Below are 18,793 nucleotides of genomic sequence, written 5' to 3'. Positions count from 1 at the left end.
ATCCCCCGTACCAAAAATAATAATAATAATAAATAAATAAACAAATAAATAAATAAATAAAATGTCCCCCAAACTCCCATGTGTTCCGAGCTGGGGTTTTGGAAAGTGATTAGATCGCAGAGGTGCTATACTCATCTGTGAATTAATCCACTGATGAGTTCATAGCTGAGGGTCCTATGAAGAGGCTGGGCCTGATCAGAACAGGTGGTCACCGGAGGCGACCCAGAGGGCTGCATTCCCGTCCCCACCTCCTCCCCTCTCTCTCTGCTCCCTGGCTGCCACAGGTTGAGCAACTTTCCTCCACCATGTCGTTCATGCCTTGGAGCCAGCTGACCATGGCCTGAACCTTGTGAAACCATGTGCCAAATAAATCTCTCCTCTTTGAACTTCGGGTATTGGGTATTTTGTCCCAGCAATGAGAACTTGAGTAATACAACCAGTTTCAGGAAATTTTAAAATCCAAATTTGTGATTAAAAAAACCAACAAAAAAGCAGTTCTCAGAATATTTGGTTTCCTTGTTCTGAGTGCAGTAACATGCATGAGTAGAACCATATTTTATTATAGATATAGAAGAAGAAAACTGTTACCATTATCTTGCCCAATGGAGGCCCAAAAACTCCCTTTCTTCTTTTGTCCAATTTTGACATAATAATATTCTGGGTTTGAGCTGCTGTAGTTTGTGCCGAGAAGTTGATGATCAGAGGTTTGTAGATTTCCTTATTGAGATGATTTAAAAGAAAATTCTACATAAAAGGAAACAATGAGTCAGGGTTGAAATTGTTCTCACATTTCATAATAAACAGTAAGCATCGCTGTTGACAAGACTCGAATTCAACCTTCCATGTAATAACAATGCAAAGTGATGAAAGTGTCTTTTCACTTAAATACCAAGTTATCTTTCTATAAGTTAGAAGGCTTAAATTGCATGACTTAATTTTCAAAATGAAATTCACTGGAGAGCAGAGAGCACTCCAGTCATTCATAATAAAGATGTGTGTCAGGAAGGGGCTATGTCAGAATTTTCCAAGGAGCCCTTCAAAAGATGCTACTGCTTTTTTCCTCCTCTCCTCCTCCTCTTCCTCCTCCTCCTGCTGCCCCCCCCACCCCGCAGTTCCCTCCAGGGCATATTTGTTCCCTCATTAAGGGCAAATTTGCCAGAAAGTCTTGAGTAAATCACGTGTTCTTAATGAGTACTACCTACTCTGTACACACAGGGATAAAAGAAAGAGCAAAGGTGAATATTTTTTTGTCTTTTCCAAACCTTATGCACATTAACTGCTTCCAGGATGCTCCTTTATGGTTTACAGGATACTACATTATTAACCCAAAGTATTGGGTGGTAAAATACTTCAGACAAGTCCCCCTCTCATAATACCATCATGTGCTGAACACTGTCATAATTAAACAAGTGAAAAGTCTGAAAGCCTGGCTGTGGGATCAGGGCTGACTCTTCCGCCTGTCACCAGCCCAGTGAGAGCTGCTTTAAATTTTATTTTCTCTTAGATATAATGAGCACACTGTAAAATGGATGCTCTTTCAAACCTTCCAGGAGTTTTGCTCATATCTATAACCACAAAAAGTAGGAAAAGCAAAGTGTAAAATAAAGATAGAAATATATTTTCCTGGTTTTTGTGATTAAAATATCTGTTTTCATGACTACCAAATTCAAATGTAAGCAAGAGATTATTTCAAGAGAAAAATGCTTTGAAAACAGGCAATTCTACTCTTCTTTTAAAATAAACTATTCTGAGCGGCTCACTGTAGTGAGGAAATATCACATGTCTGAGATTCAGATAAGTTTTCTGTACTACTGGCTGAAGACTGACTCCAGAAATCAGGAGAGAAGTTGGTCTTACAGCTGCACAGCAATCCTTCAGATATAAAATACTGTGGAAATTTAATATCAAGTGCCATGAACTAAAACACACTTTTACAGAGATATAATTTTCACCCCGAAAAGCTATTCTTATTAAAATACAAAAACAAATGGGACAATAATGTGATGATACCAAATGGTATCATCATGCGACAGTGTCACATGCAAAATACCTGAGTATGTGTTAAAAATCATCTAAGCCTACTAGTTAATAAATAGCATGCTTAGCAATATTGTAAACACTTTAATGTGCAGACTTCTAGAATACTTACAGTTATGTAAGAACTCTTTCCGGTTCCGGTTGGCCCCACAAATATGGAAGGCTTTTGATGGGTCGTCAGCAAATTCATTAACACAGAATATCGAACTGTGTCCAAAGTTGGCACAATGATTTCATTGAACAGTACGTCTCTAGGGATTGGAGGGGCGTCTTCCAGTTTCTTTATCCATGGCTCCCACCTTCCTATTCCCTGTTCACGGTAAACAGCCAGAATGTGAAGGTTAGAACACACTCTGTCCTTCTCTGTCACCGCAGAAACGACCAAGACCAATCCACCCTGAGAGTTACACGTTTTGTTCTACAAAACATTTAACAATTTAAAGTTAAATTGTATAAGTAAATTAGAAAAGGGCGTGGCTCTTACATGAACAGTAACAGAATAAGTACTGCGATATTTTGATGCCCTGCAACCACTGCTTATGCAAACCCAATGATGAATGTTGTAACAAATGTTACATTCTCTAACAGCACTGAGAGAATCTGACTTTGATCGATGGATTAAAGAATAAAGAGCTTTATTCAATCCATGTTAACAAAGATAGAATTTTCTCCAGAGAAGATCAATGGCATATTGCTTGATTTTTATGATATTTATAATGTCGGTTTATAATTTCAAGCAAGATTTTTATAAAAATAATTGAAATATAAACATAATGTCCTCAACCCCTTGTACGTGTACAGCCCAACAGTCCTAACTACACTTAACACTGCAGTGTTACGAATCTACGTAATAGCAATTCCTAACTTTGTGATTATTATGAGTTAATATTTTGTTATATCTTTACATCCAATTGGCCTGTGAATGAAAAATCTTAATTTTCCTGGACAGTGGAAGTTTCCAAAATATGCTAATTTTCTCCATAGAAAAACATCACTTTCCTCCATCCTCCTTTCCTATGTCATCCACCCAAGCTGCCCCACCAGTACCCTGTGTGTCTCATGCAGGCCCAGCGCTGGCCCCTGGCCCACAGTGTCACACGACTGCTGTCGTCATCCGAGGAGGAGGATGCCACTCACCGAGGGCAGGACTGCGCTTTACTCATCCTGCGTCTCCTGGGGCAGAGGAGACATTTTCGAGGGCGCTGAACTAATATCAGTGTGAAAACTGCACTGCAAATTCTAGAACCGGTGAAGAAAATCATACCTTTCCATATTTCTGGCAATCTTTTCGAACGAGTACCTTGCCACCCTTACCTCGGGGACAAACTGATAATCATAAATTGTTCCTTTCTCAGGAAATGGGACAGTCAATGCTTTGGAGGATGTTTGTTCTGCTCCGCTCTGTAATTTGAACCTATTTCGAGTTAGTTCTGAAATTGGGCCTTCCATGAGTTCTCGGAGAATCTTATTAAATTTCAGCCGATCATCATCTGTACAGGAAGCACCAATGGACCAGATCAACGAGAAAATAAAAATGCCCTGCATCGGGGAGATGGGAAGAGAGAGCAGTCAGAGAGGAGCCGTAGCCCAGCCCGCAGCACACCGGGAGTGTCTGAGAGGAAATACACGAGACTTTGGAACAATGCTGGCTACTTTTTCAAATTGCATGGCTTAGAAAATCTTAAAGACAATACAAGCAAAGTGTAAATCCTAGCTGCCATGTCAAAATTTAGAATGATTAATATAGTAAAGTGCACGGTATTTTAAATGTGTGTGTGTGTGTGTGTGTGTGTGTTTAACATATACGGAGCTTGATATTAAAAGGAATATCGAGATAACTTTATTAAGGTTTGGGGCACTTTTTGATAAGGCAATATCTATAATATACATTTTTTATTTAAATTTTGCTATGCTGGGTTTATTTTAAGTAGAACCAACTTCTATTCTATTTCTTTTTTTTGGTACCAGGGATCAAACTCAGGACCTTGCACTTGAGAGGCAGGCAGTGGAACCACTGAGCTAAATCTCTGGCCCCAGCTTCTATTCTCTTATTCACAACAGTATCTGAGCATCAATTATAGAAACTAAAATTGCCATCCTGCAGGCCAAAGACACCAGCTTTCTTCTCACCAGACCCAGGCAGAGGGAGCAGGGCAGACAAGGCCACCACGGGAGAGAAAATCAGGCTGCTTGTTTGAAAATCAAAGCTGCTTTAAAACGCTAAAGCCAACAGAGCCCTGACTACATTCTGAAAAGTTCCAGACTCTGTTTCAACCCTGCTCCCCAAGTACTTTTCTCATAGACTGTTTCTTTTAGACATCTACTTTTCCTCAAATTAAAAGTTATTTCATAAAATACAAGCTACAGGAGTTCCACAGTGACCACATTACAGGAACTACTCTGGGAATTACTACTCACTAGTGTTTTTGTAGTCTATTCATATATGAATTTCTATTTGAAAAATCCACTTAAGACTACTGTTTTCTTGCTTTCCTCCACCTAAATACACAGCGATGCCCATCCACACACCCACCCTCCTATAAACATGTATTTAAATTTGTTCTCATTTAAAAAGTAAATAGGGCCGGGGATTTAGCTCAGCGGTTCGGTGGCCTGCCTTGCAAGCGCAAGGACCCAAGTTCAATCCCTGGTACCAAAAAGAAAAAAAAAAAAAGGAAGTAAATTAAGGGGAAAAGTAATACGTCATTATGGTTTGGAGGGAGGTAAGGCCGCAGGTCCCACCTCAAGCAGAGAGTAAACTTCTCGGTCATTTCTCTCTTTCTCTTTGGCTTCATCAGCAAAAACATCCATAAAGCAGTCAATTAGATTCATTAAGGATCGGACCAAGTTAGTATCTGTAGTAGGAGATAATTCCTGAAAAGTCAGACAAAAACCGAACAAGACAACTTTAAATCAGGCATGTGACAAAGAGGCATCAGCAGGGTTTTTGGAACTCGTCTGAGTCTTCCAGCTGCAAGTACCTTGAAGAATCGCTAGGATAGTTCTTATTGTCTGTGGAAACCAAGCAGGTCTTCCCTCCCATGGAATTTCACGCTAGGAAATGAGGATCCTTGACCTGTCATATCAATTCTCAAGTTAAAAAAAAATATTACTGATACATGTTTAGTTAGTTTAATCAAAGATACCAGTCCTATGCTCTGGACTAACTCCATAAATCAAAGCACTCAGAGTCTTTCAGGGTAGGCAATCATTTTGCATACTGACAATGCTTAATGAATAAAATCCATCTCAAGAACATGCTTACAAGCACAGCAGTGACTCCAGGTAACCCACCCTAGGAAGTACATTCCCAGTCCCCAGGTCTACAGAAGTACCACAGGAGCGCCACAGGGGCCGTGTGCTTCGCTCTTTGACACCAGGGTGACAGTGCACAGAGGTGAAGAGACAGGCACATCTCCTGGGGCCACGCAGCCCATTGCTGCAGGTTGTCATGAGCCTCGGTCAGCGGCACCCGCTTCTGTCTGGCCCTGAGGGTCGCACAAACCCTAACCTCTCTGACACCAACTAGGGGGGCTGGGAACAGCAGGCTTCCTGTTCTCAGCCCCTGGCTCTAGGAGCAGTAGGGGGCAAAAATGGCTGAGTCTGTGGCTGAGGACAGGGCACAAAATACAAACAGTTATCAGTGCAAAGGAGATGGATACTCAGGGCTACGGCACGTCATAGGAGCTATAACTTCTTATTTTTTTGCTGGTCACATTGGGGATTAATTCTATACCCCATACCGTCTGTACACTCGTCAAGCACTCTCTACCACAGATCTATAGGCAGGTTTGGGTCTCGGGGCCCCCCCAGAGCCTCAGGCAGTCATATACGGCTGGATCTGGAGTGCGTGACGCTGGGATGAAGGGCCTGTGATTACTAAGCCAGTCCACTGACTGGCCCGGCACCACCCTAGTCCCAGTGGTCTGGATAAGATAAAGGGGCAGAAAGACGCTGGCAAGGTTCCCTTTGCTACCGTGTGGGTGTCATGAGCTGTTTCTCCTCTGTGACGCCCTTCTGCCATGGGCCACCCTGCCTTGGAGCCAGCCGATTATGGACCGAAACCTCTACAGACTGTGAGCCAAAGAAACCTTTCCCCCTTAACTTTGGCTGGTGGGTGTTTTGTCTCAGCAACAGGAGAAAAGTATCTAAACACAGCAACATTCCTAAAACCTCTTCAATTTTTAAAAAATTTTGAGATAAACTCTGGCTACATTGCTTAGGCTGCACTGAACTTGAACTTGTCCTGCTTCAGCCTCCCAAGTGGCTGTGATCACAGGTTTGTGCCACCAAGCCTGCCTTTGTAATTAGGGGGGGGTACATTCATGAGCAAATCTTTTTTTTTTTTTGGTACTGGGGATCAAACTCAGGACCTTGCAATTGTGGGGCAGGCAGCGGCACCACTGAGCTAAATCCCCAGCCCTAAAAAAGAGCACATTTCAGAAAGCTTTCATTAAACTTTTCTATTTCGCTACAGAAAGTACAAGTTCCAGTGACGTGGGCAAACCAATTATTTATTTGTAATACCCAAATTCTGACAGTGTTCAGAAAAAAGGAACAAAAGTCCTATAGGCTATTTAATTATGGCCTTCCTCTATTAATGTCTAACTTTCTGGACCTGATTACTTAATATGTTCAACATACATTGGACCTTCAAGGTATGACTGGCCTGACATACGAACAACTTGGGTTACAACCAGAATTTTAGTTTTAACTTAGGAACAGAGTCTTGAGTTACAACCCAAATGCCTGCCACTTGGGCTTTCAGATGGCCTCAGATACAGACTTAACCTGACAGAGCTCTGGGAGGAACATGACAACATCCTCTTCCGTGTGAGGTTCACTGAGAAATCCGGGGCCAGAGTCTCTCTGAGGACACTGAGCTCTGCCTGTGCACAGGAGAGAGACTCTGAAGGCCAGGTAGAGGAGCCTGAGCCTTACTGACCAACCTGAGTTACAACCGGCCCTCGGGAACCAGTTGAGTTCGTGTACTTTGGTTACAGGCAAGCTTCTCGAAAGAGTGGTCAGCACCCATTTTCCCGTCACACCTGCCCTGTGGCGCCGGCTCTCCCCAGTCCAGCGTCCATACTGAGGGTCTCCGTGCCCCCAGCCACCACGTCACAGGGACGTGCATCAGCCCTCTGCTGCCCTCACCGGGCGGCTTCATCGTCTCCGCCTCTCTTGTCTAAATCATGGTGTACCTGACAATGCAGCCTTTGCTACCCTTTCCCTCTGGGTTTGCCCCCCACCCGAGTAATCCACATTAGCATGGCTGTAAACTCCTTCTTCCAAAATCTGTATCTTTCTTGAGCCAAACTTCTTAAGGTTTCCTATTACATTTCCAACAGCGAGAAAAATATCAGCCCTACTTTCCTATATTTACTGGAGAGCCAGTCATTCTGGAAGATCTCTCAGAAGAGAAGTCAAGCTACGCCATAACTTCCTGCAGGAGCGTCGAAGAGCGTACGGTGCTCTTCATACCTCTGCTCTCAGAGGTAGGCGAGTTCGATTCCCAGGGCCACTTTTCTTCCTCTGCCTTTCTATCCAGCCTACCTCAGGAGTTTTGGAAGAGAGAAAAAGAGTAATGGATGAGCCTGCTCAAGGACCTCGGTCCAATCCTTCTACCAGGGACTGGATTGTTTCAGGTAATTTAGAAAACAAAGGCACTTATAAAAATGGAAATTTAAAATACACTAGTCCATCACGTCTGGGCCTTTTGGCTAAGATCAAGGGTAAAATACACTAGTCCATCAGATAGAAGAGATAACATTTTGGGATATTTTTACTGAGACAGGATTATGTGACTATTTGAGGGGTTTTTTTTAAGAGAAAAAAAGACTAACACCAATAACATTTTCTCAAATTCTGAGATGCTTCATTTAAAATATTGTGGAGAATAATGATATAAATTAAAGTCTTTTCATTTTAATCAGAAAGAAAAAAAGATCAGTTTTGCAAATAGGAGGGGACCAAGAGTTGGAAGGGATGGGAGAGCGGGGGATGAGAAAAGAGCTAAGATGTGTTCGGTCCCTGTACTGCTCCCCTTAACCATTACGTAATGCAGACACGGCCTTACAAAAAGAATCGGCTGAGAAATATGTTGTCTGTCGGTCGAGGATGTAAAGAAATATTAAATTGATGTATCTGGTTAACCTCATTCACCTTTCACATTTTAACCTTAAGCTTCCTTTCTCTTACCTTCGTGTGTCTTCTAATAAATTCTACAGACACGGGGACCATCCTGTCAAACAGGCCTGTTAAGAATTCCTTCTGGATGGCGCTGACTGAAGCGGGTAACAGATTTAACCAGGACAGCATGAGCGGCCTCCAGCCCAGCATGTGAGGTTCCATGTAAATCATGCCGCACCTGGAAACCTGCAAGGACGAGCACAGCTGATCATCAAGGTGGCACACACAGGGGAGCAGGTTACACACGGGTGGGCTGCTCCACATGCAGCAGGTGAGTTCTGCACCCCACGCTGTGGGCCCAGGCTGACAGGGACAGGAGCTCGGGAGAGGCTGATGTCCTAGTGGGCCCCACAGTGGGCTTCTCACGGGAGGAGGAGGAGGAGGCTGGTGGCCACGTGACCCTGACCTGATCCTACCCCGCTAGCTAGAGATGCTTTTCAGCTCTGCGGCTTTCAAAAACTAAGATCCTCCTTTCTTGGGCCAGTCTGTTGCAGAGGAGCTGCCTTCGTGTGGTTCCTACCACACTACACGCTGTGTGGCTGGGGAGGCCACTGCTCCCGGGCCACGGTGCCCATCCGCAGAGTCGAGGTAAGGAAAGGAAACCCTCTCCGCCTGATCTCTGAGGAACACAGGGCAGGGAAGGGAAACAGGGAGTCAGGACAAGATGAGGTGGCACATCCATCCCTTACAATCTTCAGAAAGGTCTTGGGGGCAAACGTGAATTTCATGAAATTTCATGATCTCTATGTCTGTACATGACTTTACCAAATGAGCCCAGACGAAAGAGGGAAAAGACTTATTACATGTGTGAGGGTGTGTTTGTGTCCACAGACCTGTCTGAGTTGCGAGACTCACAGATCCTTCTTTGAGTGAATGCTAATATTTTTTGTCTAAAGTCAAAACTACTACATGAGCAAAAATATAACGTCTTGCGATTTCTAACCAGATGTCAAAATTGAGGACTTACGGTGGCAGGAGAGGCAACTTCTAAATCCATGGGCTCGAAGATCAGATTCATCTGCGGGGACATCTGGATAATCTCCCCGCTCATCAGACACAGCTTCTTGTTGTCATCCAGTACCGTGTTCATGTTCTCAATCCACACTGCATCCACCGGGCCGTCGAAGATCAGCCACTTCCTATCTGGAGTCTGTTTTTATGCATGATGTAAACAGAGAACACAGGTATAATAAAGGAAGGGTTATTGTCTGAAAATTCAAAAATACAGCTCTTAGAATTAATTTTACCAGGAATGTACAGAGATACCCTTGAACAAAGTGTGTGTGTGTGTGTGTGTGTACACGTTCACGCACAGACACAACTTATTTCTGAGGAAGCTGGGCTGGGCACAGTGATTGAAGCTGTCATCTCAGCTACTCAGGAGACGAGACAGGGGATGACGAGGTGCAGCCCAGCCTGGGCATTTAGCAAGATCCAGTCTCAAAATAAAAAATAAAAAGTGGGCTGGGGATGTAGCTCCGTGGTAGAGCAGCCCTGCGTTCATTCCCCAAATCTCTGCAAGAAGAGCCAATACGTGTGTGGCCAAGGCAAAAAAACACCCCCTTGTTCACTGCGGTTTAATCTTGTCGGTGCTTCTGAACTCAAATTTCTGAACTGAAATGTCACTCAGATTTGTCTGTGCCTAGAGAATCACAGGCTGGTCACTGTGCTCAGATAGGTTGGTCATTCATGCGTGAGGCCTCCGTTGGATAGAGTTTCACCAAACACACCCATACACAGCCCCTCTTGGTCTGAGCTGACTTATGACGGAATAGGGTGTACAAACCGACATAACACTCACAGTCCCACCATCACTTAATAAATATGAAAATATTTACAGGCTTCTCTGAACACAGTAAATGCTCAACAAATATGAAGACATGCCAGGCACCGACCGAGGACACAAACGCCGGCTCTCCTGCCTTCATTCTTCCCGTACCGGGCCGCCTCCAGCAGACCCGAGTTCACGCGGAAGTGGGGGGATCCGAACCCGCCTCGGTGTGTTCTCAGCCTCTGTGCTCACCTCATTAGCCTCTGAGGCACAGAGGGGTCGCCCACCCTCGGGCTGGCCCTGCGGTGCCAGGAGACCCCGGTGACCTGCCCCTCTGGGACACGCTGCCCTGCCACGAGACCCTGTGCCTCACAGTCAGAAGGGCTCTGCTTTCATTCGCTCTCCTACTTAGCTGCTGCGACTCCAGGGAAACGGCTTTCCAGAAATTCAACATTTTGGGACACAGTTCTTGAACAATGTAAGCTAGGTAGCTGAACCCAGAAAAGGCACAGCTTGGGACTCTTTCTGTGTACACGAGGTAGATTTATACATTACTGAGAGACTTCCTGCGTGGTTCCAGGCCCGAGTGCATCCACAGTGGCCCGAGAAGACGTCCTGATGATCCCAGACCTGGGCTGGCTTCCCCCGGCCTCATGATCCTTCTTTCCTCACCATTACCGGAGAACTCTGGACTGGACACCATCTCCACCCGGAAGTGGTGGTCCTCATCTGCCCACTGCCCAGGGTCTTTGCACCCAGCATGCAGAAGTGAGATTTGTGTGACTACAAGGACTCAGGAGTTGAGGTCCCTGGGCTCCGGAAGTAGTAAAGACAACCCACTCTACGATATGTGGTCACCAGAACGGAGAAAACAACTATAAAGCAAATTGTGTCATAAATACCCTGGATGGTGCAGTCTGGGCCCCTTTTCCAGGACTACCAACCCGAGCAAGCTTCCTGCCGTCTGACCACAGTCTAGTGGGAACCTGCTCCCGTAGTCTGGCCACACAGACACTCACAGGGTGGACTCTTGTCAAGAGTGGGTGACACCAATGTGGCAGGGCAGGCAGGAGCAGGGCAGAGCCCTCTTTCCTGTCTCCTTCCCAGCAACTTTGTCTCTCTCCAACACGCTGCATGCAGGTGCCAAAACTCAGGGTGCCACTGTCAAGGGTGCCACGGAGGAGATCCAACAACCCGTGGACATGACGACGGCAGCGCTGCACCTCAAAACGTGGCCAAAGGAGCCCAAGCACAGTGGCGCACTCCTGCAGTCCCAGCGGCCTGGGAGGATGAGGCAGGACAGCTGCAGGTTGAGACCTAGTCTCAGAAGAAGATGAAAGATCTGGGGAGGTAGCTCAGTGCTCCCTCGATCTACGTCTCAGGGCCACAGAGGTGAGCCGAAGAGCGGGCAGAAAGGAATGTTTCTGAAGGGGCCAAGGGACCCATCAGTTGCTCCTGTGTAAGCCAGCCCAGGAGAGCGAAGCTCAAACTCTCTGCCCTGTTGTTGGTGTCTCCCACCCTCTCTTCCGTGCACGCCCAGGGCAAAGGCACCGGCGGGCACCGTCTCCATTATCCCTAGGTGCTCATGCAGCTCTTCACAGCAATATGGCCACGCCAGCTTGTGACTGGCTTTAAACAGAGTCTCAAGCTACTGCCACCAATGCTTATTTGAGGAAGCTGAGGAGATGCGAAACTCTGCATGCAGAAGGGTCTGTACTCACCGGGGAGGAGGCGAAGGCGCGGAAGCTGACGGCGAGGACCCCGTCCGACCACTCATGGGACACTGGGTCGAACTGCCCGTACAGCTGGCCCATGGTGACAGACTTTGGGTTCAAGACTGTTATCTGGACCTTGTTTTCTTCCATCAGTCCCTGAGTGAAAAAAAAAAAACAAAACAGTCATTTATGTACTTTGAAGAATAACTATCTTTACTCATAGAAAACACAACTGCATATGCAGAAAGTCCTAAGGAATCTATAAAGAAACCTCCAGAGGAGTGAATTCAACCAGGTCCCAGCACACCAGGGCAAGGAATAAAACCCAACTGCATTTTACTTACAGTGCCAGTGAAAACCGGAAGGGCAACACTTTAAGGCATCCTTTACATCAGAATTTGAAAGCTCACAAAATATAGAGGAAGGAGTTAGTAAATGCTACACAAAATGTGTATGAAATACGAAACGGGAGCTGGCAATTTTATTTTGCAAAGGGCCACATGGTAAATAATATAGGCTTTCCAGATTTCTTTTTTTAAATGAATTTTTTAAAATGTTACCACCATTGGCCATTACACAAAAGAGGCTTTGGACTGAATGTGACCCACGGGCTGTAATTTGCTGAACCTTGCACCAGAAAGACCTCTAAGAACAAATTATAAGCTGTAAAGACAGAGAAATATGTACTTCTTGTGGGGTGGAAACTTCATGTTGGTTAATTGTCCATTTGGGGCAGAATACTGGAAGTTGTTTCTATGGTATTACTACAAAAGAGGTTAACACCCTTGGGAAAAGAGGCTTTTAATTTTTAATTAACAGACTTTACTTTCCAGAGCAGTTTTAAATTTACAGGAAGGCTGAGCAGAAAGTACAGGGGCTCCCAAATACTTCCTCTGCCTCCTGGATAACAGTTTCTCCAATTATCAACAACTTGGGGTGCAGGGTTACATCACTGACTTTATATCAATACATTATTATTAACCAAAGTCTTAGTTTAAATTGGGGATCATTTTGGGGTTATATAATTCTAGGAGTTCTCATCATGTCGTGTGTCCACCATGAAAGTATGATGTGGAATAACTTCACTACCCTAAAAGTGCACTGTGGTCCGTATGTTCATAATGAATCTCACACACACACACACGCACAGCTGTTCGTCCCACACTGCCAGAGCTTGGAGACATAAACTACCAATTTAAAGAAAAGATGCACAAATAATGTTAAACAGTAAAACAAACTCAAGGTCTTTGCCTATTCTCTGTGTCCAAGAATTATTTCACACCGTCATTTTGTAAATCCAGAAGTATAGAAGAGCTCTATTATCTCCTTAGTTAGGACAGAGGTGCTGCCACCAAAGAACGGATTTTATCCCAAAGGCCAGAGTGGAGTGACAGCTCCTCTACGGTGGCTGGGAGGCTGGCACCTTCATGTACAATGTCACTGTGAGTGTATTCAGGAAATATACTGCTTAGACCTCAGGAGTGACCAGGACAAACATTCCTGCTTTCCCCTCACTTACTCTACAAGCAGTGCCACATTTTCTTAACAATTAGAGCATAAACAATAATGGAGACAAGATAGGAAAAAAAGCACAAACAAATGAAAGACAGAAGGAAACCAGTAAGGAAACAGGGTAAAAAGAATGAAAATAAAAAAGGGAAGGGAAGGAAAAGAAGGGGAAACAAAGGAAAGAGCACAGAAGTATAAAAGAAGAAGAAACAGATGGCAGAAATAACTGCATATCAGTTTGTATGATAATAAATATAACTGAACTTAGATTCCCTGTGAAAAAATCAAAACGTGTGTCCCTGCATTAGCCTCGGAATGGAAAAAAAAAAAAGAATGAAACAATGTTACATTGGTTGAAAGGAAGACTCTAGTGAACGTACAAGGATCACAAATCCCATGCAGGTCACAAACACTGAAATACAAGAAGGAAAAACAATTCAGAATACAAGGAGAGGTTAGGAGGAATGCAATGTTAGCTGGTGAGGTGAAAACAGCCCTATTCCTTTAGCATAGTACATGAGGCCAAAGCATTATTCCTTCAAGAAATCTGAGCGCTATCATGTACACACACAAGCACACAGCATATACACAGACTCAGGTATACACAGAGATGCACAGCCCACTAATTAATTCCGCTAGTATCCTCATAGAAGTTTTCATCACAGATCCATCTTCCCAGGGGGAACAAAACTCTTACTCTTCTAGAAGTACTAAAAGAAAACTTTCAGACTTTCTGTATGTTCAGACTTCTTTCTACAATGCATAAGCGTTACCTGTACAATTAAAAAGAAAAAGGAAATAAAAGGTTAGAAGGTACTTTTGCGGCACATGCTTTACATACTGCACTTCCTACTTGCTCCATTTTACTTTTCTCCTTGGCTCACTTTTCCCAAGATTTTAAGTTGCCAATGATGATATAATCTTCCTTACACAAAGTGGGGACTAAACAAATGAGTGCAGTAACGACACACACCTTCTCACACAGATCGCTGAGTGCCCCAGCTAAGACGTGGTAGGCGCTGGTTTTCCCTCCAAATGGTTCTCCAACAATCATAAAACCATGACGCACAATCATCATCTCATACATCTGAAGAATCTTCTCAGAGAAGAATTTGGTCATTTGCAAATTCATAGAGACACAATTGTCTTTGATAGCTGACAGCAAGTCATTGTAATCTGGTTTCGGTAATTTCACTCCAGGAAATAAATCTGAAGTAATCCCCTGATAATAGATGATTTGGAAATTTTACACTTTGTATACTTAAATGAAATACACATCAATATTTTATATCAGCTGAAATATGGAAGTCAAGATGGAGAGCAAGCCATTAAGTAATAATACCTCAAACCTTTTCCTGTTCTCTGCTAGAAGTTTTACAGCTTGAGCTTTTATATTTAGTTTTATGATATTTTTAAGTGAAAAGTTCGAGAAATGACACTACGTGATTTCGGGGTCTATTATGAAGGATATCATGTTGGTATAAAGTAACAAATACATCAATACCATAGAACAAAATAAGGAGTCATGCACACCACAACTGTGTCTCAGCACAGACACAGGGCAGCTCCGTGGTTGAAAGAAAGACTGCTGACTGATGAGCAACTGGCTACACCAGAGGAACCGGAACCCGTACCTCGCACACACACAAAACTCAGTGTGGATATTTCCGCTGATTCATCGTAAGGTCAAGTGGTGTCCCCCCAAACTGCACGTCCACCCACACCTTGGAGTGTGAGCCGCTATGAAAACAGGATCTTGTCCCTGTAATCATGGATGCCACGCTAGAGGAGGACATGTCCTCAGCCCAGGGCCAAGCGTCCATCTAAGAGAAAGGGGAGAGAGTTGGACACAAGACACTGGGGTGACCACGCGGCATCAGAGGCAGAGCTGGAGTGACACAGGCACAAGCCGAGGCCTGGGGGACATCAGGGCAACGCCGGGAACCAGAAGAGGGAGCGAGAAGCCTTCCCCGGAGCTCAGGTGGGAGCAAGGCTCTGTGTGGTACTTTGTGTGGGAACCCTAGGAAACCAATACCGTACGATCACACAATGTGCGTTTAGAAAGAATTCTGACCTCGCGTGCAGTGTATGTGAATTCATAACGTTAACTACAAGGTCTGCAGCGCTAACCTTCACAAACTGGCAAGGCTGTGGATGTTATCACAGCAATGTGAGAAACATCACTACTCTTTCTACTCTGAAGGTAAAAGTGAGACTTCACAGGGGCTGGCTGTGAGGCACACTCAAGCTGCGCTTTGGAACCACGGGGTTAGCAGATCAATCGCTCCTACATTCAGTCACTGACAGGCCTTCGCAGGAAGGTGCATCTCCCTTCATCAAAGAGTAAGTTTCTTTGGGGCAAAGGAGAGGAAAGGGCAGCAGGGCAGAGAGGACAGAGCCTGCTGCAGTGTGCACCGTGGATTGCTGCTCTGGGCGCACCTGTCAGGAATGCGTTACTTTGCTTTTCTGTGACTCAGTTTCACCATCTGTAAAGCAGGGATAAGGATGGCACTTCCCCCGGGAGTTCCTGAGCATTAAATAGAATGCTATGTGGAAGGCACTATTTATAGGACCTGGTAGAGCTCATGCTTAGCTTCAGGGGGCCCTGGGTTTGAGGCCCAGTACCACACACGCACGCACACTCACACGCTACACAAAGACCCCTATTCACATTTTCAAGTGCATATGCACACCCTGAAAGAAGCAAGCAACCTTGGTGTTCAGTGACCCAACCAAGACCGATGCCCTCACCCTCCTGCAGGTACGGAGCTGGAAATCTCCAGCAGTGTCCTTACGCTTGTCGCCATGGAAGAAGTCTAGGACTTTTAGGGGAGGGGCCATGTCACACAGTGCACGGGACAGTCCTGCCCAGTGGGGGCTGTGCCAACTGGAAATGTCCCCTGAGAAACACTGCTCAGTCCACTTCCCCGGGGCACTGCACTGGCACAAGGACATGCGCAGTGAGGCGTCTGCGCCTCCAGGAAATCTACAGTGCACCAGTGCCTAGGAAGCCAAGGGAACCCGCAGGAAGGAAATGCAATGTCTTTCCTTGCTGGTTTTCCTCCTAAAATATCTGCACTGCCAGCTCCAAGCATGAGGCCATGCCCCCATGGAGACCACAAAGCTTGGTTCCTACAGGTAAATGAAGGCAGCGGACTGTTCCGGTGGCAGAATCTCTTCCCCTGTCACCGGCACAGGCACGGGTCTTTATGAGATGAGAGCAAGGCTTGGGTGAACTACAAGGTGGCCTGCAAGAGCAAGGTGTCCACTGGCCCCTGGATGGCTTCCACCGGGCCTCAGGAAGAGGACCAGAGGGATAAAGTGGGATCTCCAGTCATTACTCTAGTAGTCCCACCTTCCGGTTTCCCTTAGTCTAATCTTAAGTATGACAGGATTACCAGACTTGGTTCTTACATAAAATTACATTAACATATTTCATAAATGTCATTTCAATCTTCTAAGGATATGAACTGAGTTTTTCATTGATTTTTTTTTCAGTCATTTGCTGAACAAATGTTTGTCGAGTACCTGTTCTGCCCTGAGGATTCTGGGGTGTGCTGTCCAGGTACTTTTCCCAGAGCCTACATTGTCGTGGAATTTGTAGCAAACATCATATTTTCCTGCTCATTATGTTCTGCAGCTTAAAAAAGTATGATTTAAAAACCTCAAGTCATTGAAAGTCATCCGAAGCAACCAAGCTAGCTAAAGACCCTTCAAATAAAAACAAGGAATGATGTATGTTTCTCTGGCTCTGTGTCATTCTTTGTAGTGGAAGTTTCTTGTAGGGAGCTTTGAAAACATGGACAGCTGACAAATATATTCTTGTAAGAGTTTTGATGCATTGGGATAACGAATATTCTTACCTCAAAGAGTGGTAAATCATGGGCTAGAAATTTTGGCAGGTTTACATCAATAATAGATCTTAGCAGCAAAATTTCTTCATTTTCATTTGGATATTTCAGCTGAAAGAAAACACAGTCATAAGGCTCTCTGTAGCTGTGCACACGCACCCTGCTTGCAGGTTCCTATGCACACAAACTCAGTTCCAACAGGCACAGGCACAGAACTCTCATTTCTTTTCATTTTGTTGGGTTGCTACTATAAAAAGTGGATATTTACACTTGTTGCATTTTTGTTACTTGGTAATAAAAGCCTGGACAAACTAGCTACATGTTCACAGACACTGAACAAAGGGCTGCTGATCACTAAGTTAAGATAGTTTGGGACTTGCCATTGGGTAGAAGTGGTTTATCCATGGCCTTCAGGACCAGCAGTGGGTTCTGGTGCAGTGAAAATCATTAAAGGTGGACAATCATTTTGGAAAAAAATGGATTTAAATTTGAAAGTCATAAACAACTTTCTCTCCTTCACCCATATTTTGATGCCAAGACCTTCTGCTTGGAATAAAGAGCTCTGCACCTTCTCTGTCAGAAGCCACATCCATACCCCACCCTCCCCTCCACCTGGGCTGCGGAGTCCCACCGGATTCTAAAGGGGACGGAGCTCTCCAAAGACTCGCAAGGCAAGGCAAGTCCACGGCACTGTCCCTCATAAATGTCAAAGTTTGCAAGTTTGACACATTCTTTCTCGTCTGCATCTAATTCAAAGCCGTAATTCTAACATCCATGTTTACTGAAGCTCTTTTTAAAAATGACTTTAATTTCCATAGTAACAAAACCCCCTCCTTCTTTTCACGTTTACACATCATCAGTTCCCCAGCAGGTAACACAACAGGGTCCAGCGGGCTCAGGTGGACGCAGCTACCTGGCCACACCGCCTGTCCTGACTGGTGATGCAGAGAGTGTTTAAGCAAATGGATACAAAACCCCAGACATCCACGGCAAACCCGAAGTGGACTGAGAAACTGCCGTGAGTCTGAACTCACTACTCTGAAACTGGCCACAACAGCACCCACAAAACTAACAAAATCCAAACTCAGAATCATTGCACCCAGTTTGAAGAGTCTTCTCAACATCTTAATCTGGAGTTTCTCCTACTGGCACACACTGCTTTGCTAGAACTCTCAGCTCCCCTCCCCGACTCCCTACTAAATGCCTCAGCTTGCCTCAGTGGCTTCAGCTTTACAAAAGTCCTGGATCTGTGCTGTTGTATTTTGGCCACCTCAGCCCCTCCTGGACTCTCAAAGCCAGAGCTGACCCTGCCTTCCCGAACCCTGGCTTTGATCACTCAGACCACAAGGAAATCAGTGGCACAAGCTTGCTTTGTGATCCAAGAGACTATTATCTTGGTATAATAGAAATAGCTTCAAAATATTCAACAAGTCTGCATTAGCTTTTGACAATGAATGATAGGTTCATTTGCAAGATTTGTCTGTGGCCTGACTTTAATAGCTCGATTGATTCCACAGTCAAGGTTTCAGGGATGACACCGGCAGAACAATGCATTATCTTTCCCGTTACCAGACCGCAGAGTAAGCCGGACATGGAAGGTTGATGCAAACCGGTGCTTCTAGGCACTCCCGTTTATTGTAAAGAGCAAAGACTTGAAGTGATGTCAGGCTAACGTGAGACAGAATGTCATGACTATATATGACAATTCTCGATAACATTAT

The 18,793-nt window shown here is 44.8% G+C and overlaps 1 protein-coding gene across 2 annotated transcripts in view; it reads right to left on the bottom strand.

Moving 5' to 3' along the window:
• Dnah7 (dynein axonemal heavy chain 7) overlaps positions 1-18,793 on the bottom strand; it is a 211,976-nt gene that overhangs the window by 100,304 nt on the left and 92,879 nt on the right. For both annotated transcript variants that reach the window (XM_010631953.2, XM_010631954.3), the window contains exons 29-37: positions 17,085-17,183; positions 14,195-14,443; positions 11,719-11,868; positions 9,194-9,376; positions 8,236-8,412; positions 4,780-4,911; positions 3,352-3,576; positions 2,150-2,347; positions 589-744 (exon numbers count right to left, since the gene is read on the bottom strand). In XM_010631953.2, coding sequence (XP_010630255.1) covers positions 589-744; positions 2,150-2,347; positions 3,352-3,576; positions 4,780-4,911; positions 8,236-8,412; positions 9,194-9,376; positions 11,719-11,868; positions 14,195-14,443; positions 17,085-17,183 — 1,569 coding nt within the window. The remainder of the gene's footprint in view (positions 1-588; positions 745-2,149; positions 2,348-3,351; positions 3,577-4,779; positions 4,912-8,235; positions 8,413-9,193; positions 9,377-11,718; positions 11,869-14,194; positions 14,444-17,084; positions 17,184-18,793) is intronic.

The sequence above is a fragment of the Fukomys damarensis genome, unplaced genomic scaffold, assembly GCF_012274545.1.
Source record: "Fukomys damarensis isolate Sample0158 unplaced genomic scaffold, DMR_v1.0_HiC HiC_scaffold_26, whole genome shotgun sequence".
Classification (NCBI taxonomy): Eukaryota; Metazoa; Chordata; class Mammalia; order Rodentia; family Bathyergidae; genus Fukomys; species Fukomys damarensis.
Note: the sequence above shows the minus strand (reverse complement) of the source record. Positions and strands in the feature narration are given on the sequence as shown.